We start from the raw sequence: 14,333 nt of genomic DNA on the forward strand, positions 1-14,333 counted from the left end.
AGATGCTTTTTTAAAACTATGATCAGCAGTGTGCAAGATTTTAATTGGTGTTTATTTTTAAGGATTCAAAGCAAAACTCATTTCAAAATGAGAGAATATCACATGTGATACTTCAGTTCAGTCTAGTTGCTCAGTGGTGTCCAACTCTTTATGAACTCATGGACTGCAGCATGTCAGGCTTCCCTGTCCATCACCAACTCCCGGAGCTTGCTCAAACTCATGCCCATTGAGTCAGTGACACCATCCAACCATCTCGTCCTCTGTTGTCCCCTTCTCCTCCAGTCTTTCCCAGCATCAGGGTCTTTTCAAATGAGTCAGTTCTTCACCTCAAGTGGCCCAAGTATTGGAGTTTCATCTTCAGCATCAGTCCTTCCAATGAATATTCAGGACTGATTTCCTTTAGGATGAACTGGTTTGATCTCCTTGCAGTTCAAGGGACTCTCAAGAGTCTTCTCCAACACCACAGTTCAAAAGCATCAATTCTTTGGCACTCAGCTTTCCTTATATTCCAATTCTCACATCCATACATGACTACTGGAAAAACCATAGCTTGGACTAGACAGACCTTTGTTGGCAAAGTAATGTCTCTGCTTTTTAATATGCTGTCTAGGTTAATCATAGCTTTTTTCCCTAGGAGCAAGCATCTTTTAATTTCATGGCTGCAATCACCATCTGCAGTGATTTTGGAGCCCCCCAAAATAAAGTCTGTCACTGTTTCCATTGGTTCCCCATCTATTTGCCATGAAGTGATGGGACCAGATACCATGATCTTAGTTTTTTGAACGCTGAATTTTAAGCCTGCTTTTTCACTCTCCTCTTTCACTTTCATCAAGAGGCTCTTTAGTTCCTCTTTACTTTCTGCCATAAGGGTGGTATCATCTGTGGTTATCAAGGGTGGTATCTGAGGTTATTGATATTTCTCCTGGCAATCTTGATTCCAGTATGTGCTACACCCAGCCTGGCATTTTGCATGATGTACTCTGCATATAAGTTAAATAAGCAGAGTGACAATATACAGCTTTGATGTACTCCTTTCCCAATTTGGAACCAGTCTGTTGTTCCATGCCTGATTCTAACTGTTGCTTCTTGACCTGCAGAGATTTCTCAGCAGGCAGATAAGGTGGTCAGGTATTCCCGTCTCTTGAAGAATTTTCCACAATTTGTTGTGATCCATGCAGTCAAAGGCTTTGGCATAGTCAAGAAAGCAGAAGTAGATGTTTTTCTAGAATTCTCTTGCTTTTTCTATGATCCAGTGGATGTTGGCAATTTGATCTCTGGTTCCTCTGCCTTTTCTAAATCCAGCTTGAACATCTGGAAGTTCACAGTTCATGTACTATTGAAGCACAGTTTGGAGAATTTTGAGCATTACTTTGCTAGCATGTGAGATGAGTGCAATTGTGCAGTAGTTTAAACATTCTTTGGCATTGCCTTTCTTTGGGATTGGAATGAAAACTGACCTTTACCAGTCCTGTGACCACTGCTGAGTTTTGCTGGCATATTGAGTGCAGCACTGTAACAGCATCATCTTTTAGGATTTGAAATAGCTCAACTGTAATTCCATTACCTCCACTAGCTTTGTTCATAGTGATGCTTCCTAAGACTCACTTGATTTTGCATTCCAGTATGTCTGGCTCTAGGTGAGTGATCACACCATTGTGATTATCTGAAGATCTTTTTTGTACAGTTCTTCTGTGTATTCTTGCCACAGAATGTGTGTGTGTTCTGTGTGTTCGTAATATCTTCTGCTTCTGTTAGGTCCATACCATTTCTGTCCTTTATTGTGCCCATCTTTGCATTAAATGTTCCCTTGGTATCTCTAATTCTCTTGAAGAGATCTCTCTAGTCTTTCCCATTCTATTGTTTTCCTCTATTTCTTTGCCTTGATCCCTGAGGAGGGCTTTCTTATCTCTTGTGGTTGTTCTTTGGAACTCTGCACTCAAAGGGTATCATCTTTCCTTTTCTCCTTTGCCTTTAGCTTCTCTTCTCTTCACAGCTATTTGTAAGGCCCCCTCAGACAACCATTTGCCTTTTTGCATTTCTTTCTCTTGGAGGTGGTCTTAATCACTGCCTCCTGTACAATGTCTGGAACCTCCGTCCATAGTTCATCAGGCATTCTGTCTATCAGACCTAATCCCTTGAATCTATTTGTCACTTCCACTGTATAATCCTAAGGGATTTGATTTAGGTCATACCTGAGTGGTCTAGTGGTTTTCCTTACTTTTTTCAATTTAATCTGAATTTGGCAATAAGGAGTTCATGATCTGAGCCACAGTCAGCTTTGTTTTTGCTGACTGTATAGAGCTTCTCCATCTTTGGCTGCAAAAAACATAATAAGTCTAATTTCGGTATTGACCATCTGGTGATATCCATGTGTAGAGTCTTCTCTTCTGTTGTTGGAAGAAGGTATTTGCTATGACGAGTGTGTTCTCTTGGCAAAACTCTGTTAGCCTTTGCCCTGCTTCATTTTGTACTCCAAGGCCAAATTTAGCTGTTACTTGAGGTATCTGTTGACTTCCTACTTTTGCATTCCAGTCCCCTATGATGAAAAGGACATCATTTTTGAGTGTTTGTTCTAGGTACTTAATTCTTAAAAAGACAACGAAAGTGGCTTGCATTCTTAAGATGATCTTGATTTAGGTACTAGAATTTTGTTCCTTTTGTCCTGTTGATTACAGCTCCATCTGCTGGCTGCAAAGAAAGATGATTCAAAGCTTTTGGACTGAATTCTAGTCTTCCCTGGGTGGCCTATATTCCTAATAGATAGGATCTCTCCATGTCTGTCTGATATCATAGATACATGTATGTGTGATAATTTTATCTCTATACATGTATATATATGTGTGTGAGTGTATAGATGTAGATCATGAGACCACATAATTAGTGTTCATTTAAGAAATGGAGAAATCAAGTCAGAAAGTATTTCATGACTTGTCCAAAATCTTGCAGGAGATGTGTCAGGGCTGAGACCCGTAGTATGTCTTGATTGCTTGAGCATTTAAACTAATCAATATGTGTTTCTTTGTGTCCAGCGTTATGGATACATTTTGGTGAACCAGCTGTTGATGATTTTGATCAAGAGCCTTTTAAAAAGTACCTCTTAGTGAAAATCTGGCAATACAACAATCCATTGACTTTTGTACTTGGGTTCAGTAAGAGAATCAGGCCCTCATGCCCTAAGGAATTTATTATGTATAATGAATTAACTTTCTCTCCTATGCAACTAGTATGGTGCCATCCTTGAAAGAACTGAGAAAATAGTTACTCAAATAATTTCTAATTAATAAAAACTGGAGGGTAAAAATATCCTCCCATCTTAGCCTACTTTTGGAGGTATTCACCAGTTTAACTGTATCCTTCTAGACGTTTATTCTCTGCATGTAAAACCATTTAATATGTACATGGATATTCATTCAAACAGATGGATGCAATGCCGTGTGTATAACAACAGGTGATGAAAAAGCTGGGGTAGTCCAGAGGAGAGGGAGTCAGTCCTACAAAAGATAAGGACTAGCAAGGGATTCACCGTGGAGGTGCTGTCGAATGGGTCTGAGAGGGTGAACAGTTGAGTGAGAAGATTTGAGAGGCATGAGCACACTTGTGTGGCCAGGGAAGAAGGTGTGCACTGGTGTTTGAGAGCTGCCTGGGTCCAGCAAAGTTCTGGCCGCACTGGAGGGTGAGATGGTGTGTGAAGACCAAGCAACATGCTACCTTGTAGGTCATGTCAAGTCATTTGGACTTTATTCTGAGCTAAGGGAGCCACTGATGAATTTCAGTCGGTTTGGTCAGTATATTCTGTACTGTGGAATGATGGCTCTTTAAACAGCAGGGAGAATGGTTAGAAAGAGAGCAAGACCAGAGGGAAGATGGAAGAACGATTAAGTGGTTATAAATTGGGAGTGATCATCTATAAAATAGGAATAACAGTGCCTGCTTTACAGAGTTGTTGTGAAAATGAAATGTGATAACATCTGTGAATGTGCCTGTTAAGTTCTAAAAAGGAAAGGTATTATTTTTTTAATACCATCTGGCAAATATTTCAGCTCTATCACTTTCCCTTGTGAAAATATCCCGATTTTCTCAACAGTATTTCCTGTATTGCTTATATATGTGCTCAGTCCGAGTTTTTGTGACCCCATGTGCCGAGGTCCAGCCCCGGTGGATCCAGGGTGATTTGAAGGGGAGACGGAGTAGGTGAGGAAAAAACTTATTTATTTAAGATTAGATTAGGAAGAAACAGTGTAGGAGGAAAATTTAGTGGAGAAAAGATGCTGAATAACTTGGTTTACGTGGAAAGCCGATAAAGTTCCAGACAAGGAGCTTGCACCATCTACGTTAGGCCACCGGCGTCCTCTTGAATAGCGGGGGGTGCCCCACCTTGGGCTCCCTCTTGCGTGGATCTTAGAAGCCGGGGCAAGTAAGTAGACATGGTGAGCCTCCACGCCCCAGATAGGAATTCAGCCTGAAATTAGAGTAAAGAGGAGACACGGGGGAAACCAGTCCTTCCAATGACTGGCCTCTATTGTCTAGAAAGACCTTTTATACCTCTTTGATTGTACATAGAGATCAATGGGTAATACAAAATTATGCAGCGTTAGCAGCCCAGACTCTTATCAAAACCAGGCATTTCTCTCTGCATACCTAGTTGTATACACAAGTCTTAGGTGATTTACATCATCTTCTGGCCAAAAGGGCCAATTAACATTTTACGGCCCTTTTCTGATAAGGGTTTGTCAACCAGAAGACTTATTTGTGTTGTTCTTCTCAAAGTCTGGTGCCACTCTCAGAAAGCACTAAATAAAGTTACATTCTTACATAGCAAAGATACAGCAATTTATAACAAGTAAAAGGAGTACAGTGATTTATAACAAAAGAAAAGTAATTAACTCAAAAGTCTTGTGTTCCTAACATCAAAACTACTATATACCTTTTTCCATATCCCGATTACATTGATTAACATCCTCCCAGGTGCCTGAAAGATAAAGAATATGGAGTCCTGGCAGCAGTCATTGAGTCAACAGTGAAATCCATCACCGATTTTTAGCTCTTTAGAAAAGGCTCTGTATCTTTAAGATGCTTTAAGCTTTGTGCCTCTCACGGTTGGGGGGCTGTAAGCAATTCAAAAGCTGTAAAAGGTCGGGGGAACCTGTTAGGCAAGTTAGAGAGCTATCAGAGGGGGTTTTAAGCCGAGACATTCTTTTGCAGGAGACTGAAGCCCTGAATTAACTTTTTCCAGAGAGTGTCAGAAGAGTGGAAAAGTACGATACAAAAAGGCAGGCAGATTCTTATTTTGGGGGTACATGCTCAGGAAATACCAGGCCAAAACCCTGAGGCTTGACTCGCTTTGCCCATCAGGCCTCTCCGCATGACCTTGTCATGGGTGGGATTCCACATACTGGCTCCCGGCACCCATGGGCTATAGCCCGCCAGGCTCCTAGTCCATGGGGTTCTCCAGGCAAGAATACTGGAGTGGGTAGCCATTCCCTTCTCCAAGGAATCTGCCCGATCCGGGGGTCGGACCCACGTCTCCTGAGGCTCCTGCATCGCAGGCGAGTTCTTTACCACTGAGCCACTGTATTGTTTATAATGAGAGAAAAAAAAATGACCTAAGAAAGGAGGAAATTATTTTGTTTATTAAAAAAAAGAAAACATACTGTTTGCTTAGACAAGCAAGAGTGTTTGCCAACATGTCAGAATGCTCTTCAGATATTTTTGAGGCCATTTGCGATGCCAGAGAACAGTAGCATCTTTTTTGTGAATGAAATTTAAGTTTTCTGGACTGTTTAAAAAAAGTTAAGAGTCGTGGGTAGTGAAAGACCTAGTCCTTTAGGTCTTTGCTTGAGAGGGGCCTGCGTTTCCCCTGAGAAAGAGCTTTCTTGGACTGGACTGTTAGCCCAGAAGTGCTTAAGGGAGGAGGACAGGAGACCAGTCACTGCTCATTGATGTAACTTCCATCTTGCGCACCTATGCTGAGATCCGTTCCGCCACCATCCTTGTTATACCTTCACTAGTAAACACCTTGTCTCGTGTCCCCTTATGATTACATTTACTTCCATCTCTTACTCTCCTGTGGCCTCTTTAACTTGAGTAGAAAAGTGACCTTTTCTAAAGACCACACAAAGGAAAGATGTTTTGTTGCCTTTCCTTATGATAATCTTCATAGTGTTCATAATTGCTGCTACATGTCCCTCTTCCCCTCAAGATCAGTGAAAAAACGATGAAAAAAAGCAAAAAAAAGAAACAAAGGATTTCCCTTCTTTTCTCTTCTCTTGAGTGTTTTTCTAACCTCCCTCATTTTACGTGGAGTTCAAAATGTGTGGCTTCTGTAAGCGCTGGAGAACTGGACCAGAGGGAGAAATGATGTCACTATCATTTCGTAGGAGCGTGTGCGGTCAGTAGGATGCTTGTCCTTTGGGTCCTGATGTTCTCTGCAGCTTGGGGGCTTGGCATGGGGCCTGCTTGTGCATTTGGCTCATTTTTTGCCTGGATGAACTTTAAAGCGTTTTCCTGGCTCTCCGTGGGGTTTTCTTGCGTGGCTGTCGTCGCCATGCAGGCAGAAGTCTGCAGCAGTGTCCATGCGCTGGTTTCCCACTCAGCTTTTCTCTCCCTCTCTCTCTGGGCCCACTCTCCTCAGCTCACCTCCTCTATCCATTAGTGGAGATTTATGGAGGTTTTAGTGTAAAAGTGAAGGTCACTCAGTCGTGTCCGACTCTTTGCAACCCCATGGACTGTACAGTCCATGGAATTCTCCAGGCCAGAACACTGGAGTGGGTAGCCTTTCCCATCTCCAGAGAATTGTCCCAACCCAGGGATCGAACCCAGGTCTCCTGCATTGCAGGCTGATTCTTTCCCAGCTGAGCTGCCAGGGAAGCCTAATTTTAGTGTAGATTACTACTTAAACCATTCACCCTCTGTATGTAGATGTACCACCCAGTGCTTACTTTGGGCCTGGTAGGTAAGTGATTAAAACTGAGTGAGGTTCTTTTCATCATAGAGTTGTTTTTAGTGACATTATTCTTTTGAATTATGCACATTTTAGAAAGGATTGCTGTTTGAGGGTGAACATTCCTTATGTATGAAGGTTCTCTTGGCCCTGTTTTAGAGAGATTGAGTGCTGACCTAGGGATTCAGCTATGCAAGGGCAACAGAACTTTGGTTTTCCATTTGCTTGTTGATGAGGTGCCCCATCTCTTTTCTCTGTCCACTTTCTTCCCCCTTCTGATGACACCAGATGTAGACTGGTTGAAGGCTCTTCCTAATTAGAATTTCTGGACTCCTAACTGTTGCTTCTGCTCCTGAATAGCTCTCCCTCTGGCTCACTTTGACCCACTGAGATTTTGTCTGTCAGGATGTTTATAACCAGGTATCTTGAGAGCTTCCAGTAGATTTCAGGAGAGTAATACTGATCTCTGCCTCACTGCCTCCAGAGGTGGATATTATATTGTTAGTTATGAAACTTAATACTTTAACTTTAGGTGTTATGATTTTATACAGACAACTCAGAATTTATGAGAATATCTTTGATATTCTCATTATAAGTTAGTTAACATGAAGTTATAGCATAAGTGCTTAAACAGGGTCTTAGGAGTTAGAATCTTGGCAAATCCATTACTAGTTGTACGACTTTGGAATGCTTTCTTAGCCTCTTGGGGGTCTTACTTTTAGTTTAAGTTTAGTTTTAGTTTAGTTTTTTTTCTTTTAAAAATAGGGAGAATGATAGCTACTTTGTAGGGTTACTATATTAAATGAAATCCTTAAAAATACTTAGTATAGTTTTGACACATAGTTAATGCTCAAAACATGGTATGTATAAAACATATGTAAGTGGGGCCTAAAGAAAGTTATAAAATTAATTCACTTGATTTAGATGTGTTACATCCCAGGGGACTAAGGAAATTGCATTTATCTCAAGAGTCCCAGTTGAAATATCTGAGAAAACAACGTAAGAGATATTGGCAAATCTTCAAAATATGAAAAAGGTAGACTATGAGATGTATAGACAAGAAAGTTTGACTCCAGTGCACAGCAAAGTTCTGAAACAATAAATTAGCCATATGGATTACAGTCATTTAGTAAAAACTGTAATGGTTGCTAGGAGTCACCATGGGCTTGCCAAGAGCGATTCTTCCCAAATACCCATTTCCCTTTAAATAGTATTATGTGGTATGTAAAGTCCCAGGTGGCCCAGATGGTAAAAGCATCTGTCTGCAATGCGGGAGACCCAGGTTCGATCCCTGGGTCAGAAAGATCCCCTGGAGAAGGAAATGGCAGCCCAGTCCAGTACTCTTGCCTGGAAAATTCTATGGATGGAGGAACCTCGTAGTTGACAGTCCATGGAGTCACAAAGAGTCGAATACGACTGAGTGACTTCGCTTTCAAAGTGAGGAATGCCGTTTCAGCAAAGAATCTTAATTGTCCACTTATGGCTAGTACAGTAAAATAAATGGGCTAAAATTGCTGGCTTTGCAACTTAGCAGCCATCAAAGCCAGCTGATGAATGTCTTGGTTTTCTTGATGGGGTCTCTGGTGGACTACCATGGAGTTCTGGCTTGTAACTTTCCCACTTAAGAATTTAGGAATTTGGATGAAGACATAGGGAATGCATGTGTCCCAGCAAAATATGCAGATGGCCCAAAGTGGTGAGGGGTCATAAATAGAAGAGAGAATCAAACTCCAGAATATTTCTGGTTATCTGAAGCATCACATGCTATGCTATGCTATGCTAAGTCACTTCAGTCGTGTCCGACCCTGTGTGACCCCATAAACGCAGCCCACCAGGCTCCCCAAAAGACTGAGTTTAATGAAGCCAAGTTCAAAAAGTCAAGCCTGAGTAAGAGAGGAGATCTTGTTTGGTAGAAGTTTAGGTAAAAATGATCTGGTCATTTAACTGATCCTAAACTTTATATTATTCTGTTCATTCAAGAAGCATGTACTGAAAGTATTAATACTACCTGCCATGCTCTTTTCTCAGCACTGGGGAGACAGTAATGAACAAAATAGTAAAAAATCCCTGCCTCCATGGAGCTTATATTCTTTATATGCCAGCCATCATGCAGCTACCTGAAAAAATGGACCTAAGGTTAAACTTTATCTGCAAAATTATAATATCCAGCTCCGCATAGTTAATGAAGTGAAGTGAAGTGAAGTTGCTCAGTTGTGTCCGACTCTTTGCGACCCCATGGACTGTAGCCTACCAGGCTCCTCTGTCCATGGGATTTTCCAGGCAATAGTACTGGAGTGGATTGCCGTTTCCTTCTCCAGGGGATCTTCCCGACCCAGGGATAGAACCCGGGTCTCCTGCATTGTAGGCACACACTTTACCGTCTGATTACCAGCTCTACCCTATTATTTAGTATCTTATTCTTGATGCTCTATCTTGCACTGGGATCATTACTTTCAGTTCAGAATACCCTGTTCTGAACAAACAGAACAAAACAAACAAACAAAAGTGACATAACACGACGGAAGGACTAGAATTCATGTTGGAAGAGAGCTGAGGGATAAGAAGAGGAAGCTTAGTAGGAAATTATATCCCACAAATATTTGCAGGGTATATGACAAGGGCTTGTGTGATGTGTAAGCTTGTTCTGTGTTGGAACCAGGAGACAGTAGTAATTCTAAAGAAGATGATTTCCGGTAAATATAAGAAAGATTGCCTGTGAAGTGTCCTGGCTGCAGCCGGACGCCCAGCTGTGTGAGCTCCTAGAGGGCTGAGGTACCTCCCTTGTGATTCCTAGTTGTGTGGTTAGTACATGGTGAGCACGCAGAGATGTGTGGATGAATATTCACATGGCATTTGTAGGGATAATCTGGCTATGAAATAATGTTTAAAATTTTCAGTTCAGTTTTCCTTAAGGAATCTGAGGGTGGAATAAAGTACCGGAGAACAGCTGTGGGGGACTAGGCTGTAATCTTTTGTCACATTGTAACATTTACAAGTGAATTAAACCACTTTTCTTAAGAGACATTTAAAAGACCATTTTAGAATTTCTTGGAAAATTTTAAAAACATTTGACTCTGCTGGACCATATTACTGTATGTGGGATCTAGTTACCTGACTAGGGATGGAACCCAAGTCCCCTGCACTGGGAGCTCAGAGTCTTTAGCTACTGGACCACCAAGGAAGTCCTGAAATTTATGATATGCTTATTGATACATTATCTTACCCAACTTAACCTCCATCTTTTTTTTTTTTTTTTTTTTGAGGCCTTCACTATAATTCTGACCCAGGGCCTTGCTTTCTCTGAATTTAACAACAGTTGTGCAGTACATAGCGTTTAATTCTAACCTCATTGCTTCATGGGTCTCTCCATCAAGGTGACAAGATTTTTGAAGGCAAACCTTATTTTATTTTTTTCTTATGTTCTCCCAGACACAGAGCAGAAAGTCAGGAAGTGGTGATTGACTGACTGATTGATTCATCAAAGGGAAAGTCAGTAGCTGTACCGTTTGAGCCACTATAAGAACTCATGTAAGGTGCAGCAAGTTAAATAGACTTTAATTTCTCTATGCCTTGCATCCAAATAAGGGACTTATATTTTTAATTTATTAGTCTCCTACTTTGGCTGAGCAGGTGCTTTGTATATAGTTGATTCTTTGTATATAGTTGAATATGTATTAATGGCTGTAGTCCAGGGTTCAAATTGTCTTCCTGGCTGAACCTCTGAGGGGAGCTAAGATTCTAGGTACAACCCCCAAGCCCAGTTTGGAGGCTCATTTATTGTGATTCATGTACTTGAGTGGCCAGATCTAGCACCCACTTACATTTGTATTTCAGATAAACTGCAGTGCAGTATTTGGGACACATTTATATTTTAAAAGTAATCATTGTTTATCTAGAATTAAATGTAACTGAGTGTCCTGTGTTTTATCTGGCAGTTCTCCGTATAAACCCCATTCCTTTCACATTCCCATAAGTCTAAGCTCTTAATTAACTCCTAAGTAAACTTTACTGAAAGAAGACATTTGTGCCTGTGTGATGGATTCCAATGGCAATTTTTTAATTGGAAAAGGGGAAAATCCGTGTACTCTGTACTGTTTTTGTTGTATTTTTTTCACATGTGTCCAATAATGATAATTCCACAAACATCTGGGGTATCGGGGTGCCAGGTTACTCTCTCATGGTTTCCTTAGTGGAATAGTTTACTTGGTTCATATGATACGTTGCTGATATTGTTTTGCTCAGGGACCACAGAAGCCACTGCTAACAAATAATTAGGTTCTCTGCCTTGGAATCAGATGAAATGTGAATTTGGGATAATCCGTGTTCTTACTTCCTACACATCAACTGCATTGGCTGATAAGGGCTGCAGTGATCAAAGCAAAGCATAGCCTCTCTCAGTTAATTCTTTTGTTCTCTTGTTTCATCTGCTCAAAAGGAAGGTCATGTTCTGGTTTGTTCTATCTTACAAATTTCTTTTGAGGGGTAGACATTTCACACTTAGGAAAATTGCATTCATTTTCCCTAAATAAATAATAACTCATTGTTTAGGAGCAAAGCAGCTCTACGCTATCAAGCAGCTCTGTGCTAGGTACTAAGGGGAAACAGGATGAGTAGGCTGTCATACTTATTTTCAGGCATTCACAGGAATCTATCTGCCTGTTCAATGCTTGCTTTTAAATGGCTCAGCAGTCATTTCAAAGAAGTTTGTGGTAAGAGCTAATTAGCTCATAATGAAATGATTCTTCTCTCAAACGTTTTAAATAAACACCAAGTCCTACGTTATGAGCAGAAGCTATTTCTAATCGGTAGTTCGAAGGGCAAGAATTAGACTGTTTTCTTTTCTTTTAGTTTTATCGTTAGGACTTTGCTGCTCCCAGTGTGGTCTGCAGACCAGCAGCTGCAGCATCTCCTGGGAGCTTGTTAGAAATGCCAGGCTCTCAGGCCCTGCCCAGAATCCACTGAATCAGAATGTGCGCTGGGACCAGAATCCCCGGAGATTCATGTGTGCCCTTTGAGAAGCCCTGTCATAATATAGAATTCCTCCACCTCCCCTTGTGCAGACTGATCATCTGAGGATCTTGTTAAAACAGGTTCCTCTCCAGCCTGGGCTCCAGAGACTCTGATTCTGTTTGAGGAGAATTTGCATTTCTCACCATCTCCCAGGAGATGCTGGTGCTGCCTGTCTGGGAAGCACTCTTGGGGAAGCATCGGTCTAATTTGCTTGGGGTACTGAACTGCCCTTTGAGGATGATGGTGACTAGAACCCCAATGAGGTGGTCAGTCTGGTTTTCCACTACTTACCCTGGAGTCAGAAACCTGAAGGTGAAGCTGATCCCTGGAACATCCAGCCTGTTGTGGGGATGGATTTGCATACAATGGGCTGTTCAGGTCAGTCTGTGTTGGCCGTTGTGAGGCTGCAAAAGAGGGAGCAAGTAAATGCTCCTTGGGGGCTCAGCCATCCAAAGAGGGCCCTGCAAGATAATAGGATTTTGGCCCATTCCTGAGATTCCTGTGAATAAATGCTAGAGGGGTAGGCTGTACAGGGAAGCAGGGATGGTTATCCTGTATTGCTACAAGATCAGATACAGAGCCTCCAGAGAGAAGAGCAGAGAGCATGGAAGATGAGTCGGGGGAAAAAGTCTGGGGAAAAGATGAAGCGGCATCTTAAAACATCACCTTATAGTGTTTAGATTCTGTCTTGGAACTTGTTGCTATTATGACATGCGTGTTTTTTTTGTTTGTTTTTTGTTTTTTTTTTTTAAGATAGCATGTCTCTTTGTACTTACATGTCTCAGGTATTTATTCCATATGTGCACTTTTTTTTTTCCTTCAGGATTAAGCATGAGAACATCGTGGCCCTGGAAGACATCTATGAAAGCCCAAATCACTTGTACTTGGTCATGCAGCTGTAAGTACTGTGTTTAATTGTTTGCAGACCTGGGGTTGCAAACTCAGATGCCTAAAGGGCCAGGTTGTGAAACTTGAATTAATGGTAAGACCCGAGGGTGGGGGGAGGGGTGGGAGGAACTGCGGGGCACTGGGTTAAGAATGTGTCTGTCTAAGGACAGTGACCTTGAGACCTCACTTGCTCTCAGTCTGCAGCTGCTGGATCTGAAAAGCTACAGTTCTCATAATGGAATCCAGTGCTACTATTGCAGGGTCACTCTATTTGGGATGTCTCTTGTAAATTTTTTTAAGTGTGGATTTTTAAAAAATTATTTGTTTATTCTTCCCACGTGACTTGCAAGATCTTAGTTCCCCAACCAGGGATTGAACCCATGCCCTCTGCAGTGGAAGCCTGGCTTCTTAATCACTGGACCTCCAGGGAAATTCTTCTGCTTTTTAATGTGCGAGGTCCAAATGTTGCTTCCTGGAAGCACTTCATGGTCCCGCTGGGAAGTACACACTGCTTCTGTCTCCAGGAGAAACTCCCCGCCTCGTCTTCATTTCTCAGGAGCTGGGGGGCAGCAGCAGATGGCAGCTCTGCGTTCTGTCCCTTCCCTTCTCTTCTGCTGCGAGCAGATGAAAGTGCATGAGCTTCATGCCAGACACAAGAGACATATAATTGGAGTCAGCCTGTGCCATTAACAATAGTCCCCCTTTAGAATATTTCTGCATTCCAGTAACTCTGGAGCTTACCAGAAGGTGGAAGAAATAAAGCTGAAAATCTAGGTAGAGACTTGACTTGAACATTTGTTTTTTTAAAATGTGAGATGAAATTAGCCTCCCCACTTACGCAAATGCTTTCTTCTAAGTGATATAATTCGTAGGAGTATCCTAGGATTAAATTTGTTAGCATTAAGTGATGGAAACTGGATCAGAGTGCTACATTTTCACCACGACTTGAGTAAAGCTTAACGACCAAAGGGGATTTTTGTTGAAGGTCAAAATATATAAATTTTGTTACTTATTAATGATTTGCAGACTTTGGATTTCCAAAGGTAGAAGATTTGAGGGTCAGGCTAACAGTTTATTTTTTTTTAATCGATTTTCCTTTTCCTTATGAATGTTTTAACAGTGTATTAACTTGGAATCATATTAACATGCAAACAGCTGTTCATCAATGCATTTGTTTAACATTTCACTATTTTAAAGTATTTTTAGTAGATTATGAGATTTTTGTATAGATACTTCTAAAAGTGTCTGGGTTGGAAGCATGTGGGTGTTTTTTCTCTGACGAACGACAGTCCGAGATGGTGACAAGCAGTTTTACAGGTTCACGTGGTGGTGTCTGCTGTACAGTAGGCAATGACTACTGACTGGTTCCATGTTAAATTTTCAATATCATGAGTGTGGTCTTTCCTAGTTCTGTGCTATTCTGTTTGTTTTATAATTTAGCACGTTTCTAGTTCTCCCCAAGTCTCATGTACTTCCTAGAAGCTCATGTAACTTT

General features: G+C 41.3%; 1 protein-coding gene across 3 annotated transcripts in view; it reads left to right on the forward strand.

Moving 5' to 3' along the window:
- CAMK1D (calcium/calmodulin dependent protein kinase ID) overlaps positions 1-14,333 on the forward strand; it is a 393,058-nt gene that overhangs the window by 225,087 nt on the left and 153,638 nt on the right. For all 3 annotated transcript variants that reach the window (XM_069547252.1, XM_069547254.1, XM_069547253.1), the window contains exon 3: positions 12,774-12,848. In XM_069547252.1, the coding sequence (XP_069403353.1) occupies positions 12,774-12,848 (75 nt within the window). The remainder of the gene's footprint in view (positions 1-12,773; positions 12,849-14,333) is intronic.

The sequence above is a fragment of the Ovis canadensis genome, chromosome 13, assembly GCF_042477335.2.
Source record: "Ovis canadensis isolate MfBH-ARS-UI-01 breed Bighorn chromosome 13, ARS-UI_OviCan_v2, whole genome shotgun sequence".
In the NCBI taxonomy this organism is placed as follows: Eukaryota; Metazoa; Chordata; class Mammalia; order Artiodactyla; family Bovidae; genus Ovis; species Ovis canadensis.